The 6,298-nt window shown below is 41.9% G+C and overlaps 1 protein-coding gene across 1 annotated transcript in view; it reads right to left on the bottom strand.

Moving 5' to 3' along the window:
* GLIS3 (GLIS family zinc finger 3) overlaps positions 1-2,422 on the bottom strand; it is a 650,925-nt gene extending 648,503 nt beyond the window's left edge. Inside the window, exon 1 of the mRNA XM_007939384.2 lies at positions 2,035-2,422. Coding sequence (XP_007937575.1) covers positions 2,035-2,422 — 388 coding nt within the window. The remainder of the gene's footprint in view (positions 1-2,034) is intronic.
* Positions 2,423-6,298: the final 3,876 nt, after the last annotated feature.

Here is a 6,298-nt window from a genome sequence, read left to right as displayed (position 1 = left end):
TTTTTTTTTTTTTTTAAACCAGCTGCTTCACAGGAGAAAGATGAGGCAGTCAGCTTTCATAAAGATTATAGCCATGGAAACCCTAGAGGTCAATTCTATTCTGTCCTATAGGGTCACTATGAGTTGGAACTGACTCCATGGCAACAGACATGGTTTTGGTTTACTGGAATCTAATGCTTTTTTTTTTTTAAAACCATGATTATAATTACCACTACTTCTGGTCACCACCAAAAGTAGTTACTCCCAGATGCCTTACTGGCTGGTTACCCTGGTCAAGTTACTCATCCTTTCTAGACCATGGGTCCCTTGTCAGTTAAATCTACAAGAACACACACTTATAGGCCTGCTGTGAGGACCCATTGAGATTAGGAATAGAAAGTATTTAACATGGCGTCTGACACATGCTCAGTTATGGTATGATATAGGCAAGTTAACAGTATTAGTATCATTATTATTGTCAGTCAACATACATGTATAGAAAAGCATTCTACACTTCACCAGTCAAGCATAAGCTGAAAGATTTTACTGGGACTCAGTCCCCCAAATTCAAGCACATGAGCTAACATTAAGGAACTCAACTGCCCATGCTGACAACATAGCAACCCAACAATTTTAGATGCAGCCCCCAGGAAAACTTGTTCTTATACTTACACTAAATAGCAGTACAGCTAAGAAAAAAACCAACTCAAAACCAAACCTAAACAAAGGAAAATGTAAAAGGCAGGGGAGGAGAAGAGAAAGAGGAAGAGAGGAGAGGAGCAGGAGAGGAGAGGGAGGGAGAAGAGGAGGAAGGAGTGGAGAGGGAAGGGGGAGGGGAAAGGGAAGGGAGGAAAGGGGGAGGCCGGAGAGGGGGAGGTAGCGGACTGGGAGAGGGAGGGGAGAGGAGGGGAGAGAGAAATCAAATAGCTACATATCCTTGGGTGCTTTGTTTCTTTTTTACCTGTCTATTTACACTATCTTCTTTACACAGAGAAATACAGACACTAAAACAAATAACTTTTTGGCTACTTGCCTATTATAAATCATCATTCACCGTAATTAACTGGGTGAATGGTTATTCTCAAGGATGCTAGTCATCCTATTTGGTGGTGTAAGCACTTTGAATGTCAACGTTTAAGACTAACTGCTAAAAATACCTTAATAGCTTTGCTATTTTTCATAACAAAGCTGGAGTTTACATGGGATACATGTCCTTTCTCTGCTAGTCTAAGTACACATATCATTTGCAATATAATCGCAATAAATCAACATCAGTTTCTAGAGACAGTGTGTCATTCAACAGTTTACTATTCTCCAACAACTATTCTTTAATTAAAAACACACGGAAGTAATTCATACACTCTTGAATTAAAAGCACAATCTCTGCATTTCAAATTAACTCACATTTTCCAGTTCTTCACAAACACAAAACGTATCTTTTCATTATTCTCTTCCACCTTACTATTAGAAGTAGAAAGTACTGGAGTACTAGTACTAGTACTCTAGTGAGTACTAGAGTTCCTTCTTGTTACTAATTATATCATAAAAATTATAGGTTCTGCTCTTAAAGTAATTGTACTCATTTATATGTATTAATTTTTCATTTGATGGTTATTGCAATTGCTCCCTTGTTTTTTGTTTGTATTTACCATTTCCTTCCAAACAACACCTTTCTTCTAGCTCCCCACTAGCACTATGATTTAGAATCCTGGTGAACTAGAGGATAGCATCTTGTTAAACTTCTCCTTACCCTTCCACCATGCTCACCCACCCCACCTCCTCATTTCTTATCTTGCTATCTTACCTTCCACTCTGTTTCACAGTCCCACAAGTTATCAACAGTTCACAGGTAGCATTTAGCACAACGGCCCCCACACCCTCACACATACAGGTACACCCCCCAATCCCTATGGAGCAAGCTAAAATGTCATTGAGACCACTGACTTTGACATTGAGTCATGTATTTCCACAGGATTTGCTGACAGAGAAAGGACTAGGGAGACACAAAATAATAATAATTTCTCCTTTTCAAAGATCCCAGAAAGACAGTCCTACCTTTCCCAAGATCTGGAGGAAAAGGCCTTCCAAACTCCTGCAGCTTTGACTTTAAAGGATGTGGCCCTGCCATGCCCCCAGCCTGGGTGACCTCGAACCGAGGCTTGCCATTGGTCAGCACTTGTCTCCGGGGGCTCAGAGCAGGCAGGTGGATGGGGTTCTCGGCCATGTTGCCCTGAGGGGCCATCCCTCCTCCAGAGGGCATCTTGAGATGGAGGCTATTAGCGAGGTTCCCAAGAGCAGGGCTTGGTGAATTGCCACAGGAAGAGGGGCCAGGAGTCCCCGAGTGGGTGCGGAGGGGAGGAATGTGGGGGACACTGGCCATCCCAGGCCCCTGGGGGGCTCCTGACGTCCGGTGCAGATTCATGCTGCATGCCCTTCCATTCATTCTGAACAACCTGTGGCCAGGATGGTCAATCTCCAACAGCACAACCTACTCCTTTCAGGCCAAGTCCAATAAGTTATCCATGGTGCGGGTCAGAGCCTGTTTAAAAAATAATGAAAGCAGGTGTTTTTAATGAAAATAGGTTACAGTGAGTTTTCAACCTATGTAACGTTTATATCAAGAAGAAGGAATTCTTATAAAGTGGTCTTTTATTCAGAACAAGTCACCAAATGCATGGCTCAGTGGCATGCACCCTTCCCTGCCATTCCCTGCAATGGTAGTTATGGTAGACATGGAATATGATCTGTTACAGATTGAAGTGTATCCCCAAAAAAATCTATGTTGTAAATCCTAACCCCTATGCCTGTGGAATGAAGAAGCTCCAGCGGCACAGGTAGTTGAAAGCATTCATCTGCTAACCAAAAGGCCAGTGGTTTGAGCTCACCAGCTACTCTGTGCAGAAAAGATGAGGCAATCTGCTTTCATAAAGATTCACAGCCTTGGAAACTCTACAGGACAGTTCTACTCTGCCTTAAAAGAGTTGCTAAGAGTCAAAATCAACTCAATGGCAGTGCGTTTGTTTTCTTCTAATACCTGTGGTTAAGGAGCCCTGATGGCACAGTGGTTAAATGCTGCTAACGGAATGGTCAGTGGTTCAAACCCACTAGTCACTCCATGGGAGAAAGATATGGCAGTCTGTTTCCATACAGATTTAAAAAAAAAAAAAAAAAAAAAAACTCACTGTCATAGAGTTGGATCCAACTCATAGTGACCCCTCCTCCTTGGGTTTCTGAGGCGGCATCACTACGAAAATAGATTGCACAACCTTCCTTCCGTTGAGTGGCTGGTGGGTATGAACCTACAGCCTTCTGGTTAGCAGTCAAATGCCTTAGGCACTACAGGAGCTCAGCTTTGGAAATCCTATATAGGGCAGTTCTACTCTGTCCTAAAAAGTCTCTATAAATTGGAATCAACTTGATAGCCATAATCCTGTTTGGGAATGGGGTTTTCTTTGTTACGTTAAAGAGGACTTACTAATGGAAATCATTCTCTGTTGAGATTTAAAAGAGCAGATTAAGCAAGCACAATAGCAAAAAGTTGGGGGAAGACAGATGCCATATATGCTCTCTAAGGACCAGGAAACAAGATGAACAGAGATAAGAACCTTCCCCCAGAGTGACAGAGAACACCCTTCCATCTAGAACCAGCACCCTGAACTCACACGTCCAGCCTCTTACACTGAGAGAAAATAAATTTATTAAAGCTACCCATTTGTGGTTTCTGTTATAGCAGCACCAGATAACTAAGCCATGGTTACTGCACCACTGTGTTTGCCACTGAGCTCCTCTCAATACAGTGCTCACGGCAACTGCACCCAGTTACTGGTCAGCTTGTAAAATGAAACATACTCTGCTCTCTACAGGATGTGACCCTACTAGTTGACTTTTGATCCAAGTGGGTCTTGGGAAACCCAAAAACCACAACCTTCATGAGCTGTGAGACCACTGCTTCAAAAGGCCTAGCAAACAAGCAAAAACCAGACAACAGTGGATTCAAACATGAAAATGACACAGGACTGGGCAACACTGTGCTCTGCTACTTATAAGGTCACCGTGAGCCAGAGCCAACGTAACAGCAACTAACAAAAACAACAAAGCCAGCTCTGGTTTGCACTCTAAAGCAATCTTTCGCAGAGTCCTTAGATTTACAGATGAAAACCTGGATCTGGGAATGTCTTTTATGCAAGGTTGGTAGGCATTCACAGAAGCAGAACAGTCTTAGTTCCAGATTGATCTGAGCTACGAGGATGGAAACAGAACCAATACTACAATACTCTGATCTTCCATGAAGATTCTACAAAAGTGAAAAAGCTATGAAAAATGCCTTATGAAAGCATAAACCAAACTCCAAACTCACTGCTGTTGAGCTGACTGTGACACATAAAAATCCCTCCTTGGGTTTCCGAGGCATTATCTCTATGGAAGTAGATTACCCAATCTTCCTTCCAAGGAATGTCCAGTGGGTTTGAACCACCAGCCTTCTGGTTAGCAGTCAAAGGCATTTAGGCACAATGTCACCACAGCTCCTCCTATGAAAGCATAAGGAAAGACCAAAACCAAACCCACTGCCATCAAGTTGATTCCAACCCATAGTGACCCTATAGGACAGAGCAGGGCTGTCCCATGGAGTTTCTAAGGCTGCAATCTTTACAGAAGCAGATTGCCAAGTCTTTCTCTCACAGAGTTGCTGAGTGGGTTTGAGCTGCCAACCTTTCAATTAGCAGCTGAGCAGTTACCACTGTATCACCAGGACTCCTTATAAGGAAAGATATCTCTTCTAAAGCTGAGCTGTCCAGGATATTCACCATGGCCACATTCCTATGAAGTTTCCTACCCCACATCCTCACGTGGCAGAGGGGAACCAAGAAGTACTGACAGGACCACAGGATGCATCAACCACCTATATGTGATGATGACAATACTACTTACTTCTAAATCATTCCCTGCCTTAACCAATGTTGTTAGAGGCTATCAGGTCAGCTCCAATTCATGGCAACTTTATGCGGAACAGAACAGTATGTTTCCTGGTCCTGCAGCATCTTCATGATCAAGCTATGTTGGCAGTATTTCCAACATCAGCAAGGTCACCCATGGTGGACATGTTCCAGCAGAGCTTCTAAACTAAGATGGACTAGGAAGAAGGCCTTGTGATCTGTTTCCAAAAATTAGTCAACGAAAACTCTATGGATCACAATAGAACACTGCCTGGACCGATAACTCCCCAAAACATATGCATTAAGGTGACTAAGAGCCATAGTAGTGCCACTTGTTTGTTGCTAGGTGCTGCTGAGTCAGTTCCAACTCAGAGAGACCCCACGTACAACAGAATGAAACACTGACCAGTCCTGTACCATCCTAACAATTGTTGTGTTGTTTCAGTCCATTGTTGCAGCCATGTGGCAATCCAACTTGTTGAGGGTCTTCCCCTTTTTCACTGACCCTCGACTTTATCAAGCATAATATTCTTCTCCAGGGACTGGTCCTTCTTGAAAACATGTCCAAAGCATATGAGACCAAGTCTCATCATCCTTGCCTCTAAGGAGCATTCTGGCTGCACTTCTCTCAAGACAGACTTCTAGACAATACTGGCCATCTATTCCCTACTCATTGACAAAAGTGTTTTCTGAGCATTCTGAACTCTGCAGAAGAAAGTATTTACTCAACACCAATCCTTCGCCAAAAAATGGCAAAAGAAGTATGTTACACTGGCAATTTGTTTAAAATGAAGAATTGTCCAAAAAGATTGCTGGAAGTATGAGTCACTGAGACCATGGTCCGAGTGACAAGTGTCTGCAGATTTACAGACTGTGCCCATTTCCAGGTTTTTAAAAATAAGGGAGTCATTTTTGGCAGAAAGATCATATACAAGCAGGAATTCTCATCAAAAATCTGGATAAAAACCTAAGTAGGCACCTTAGTGTTAGGTTAGATCATTAAGGAGGTGAGTTTGCAAGCAGGAAAAATAATTAAAGTGCTGAGAACTTAATTAGGCATCAGACACTCACACCTGCCTGTCTTGAATGGGATATTTATTTTTAGTTTTTATAAACTGCACTCCTCTTTCAAATTGCTTTAGGTTGAAAGAAAAAACAACAACAAAAAATGTACTTAAATTTTATTACTAAAAAAGCAGCAGCCAGAGAGTAAAGTGATTAATACCATAAAGAAAAACCAATAGATCAATGACATATGAGGTGAAAAAACACAGTCTCAAGACAAAATTTAAAAAAAAAAAAAAGTAAGTGAAAATATGCCTAAATTTCAGCTTCCACATTAATTATGACACTAGATATTTCAAGTGTAAGATCAACTAATCAGT

The sequence above is a fragment of the Orycteropus afer genome, unplaced genomic scaffold (assembly GCF_000298275.1).
Source record: "Orycteropus afer afer isolate SDZICR_OR568_19922 unplaced genomic scaffold, OryAfe1.0 scaffold00005, whole genome shotgun sequence".
In the NCBI taxonomy this organism is placed as follows: Eukaryota; Metazoa; Chordata; class Mammalia; order Tubulidentata; family Orycteropodidae; genus Orycteropus; species Orycteropus afer.
The sequence above is the reverse complement of the archived record's forward strand: the minus strand, read 5'-3'. Positions and strand labels throughout refer to the sequence as shown.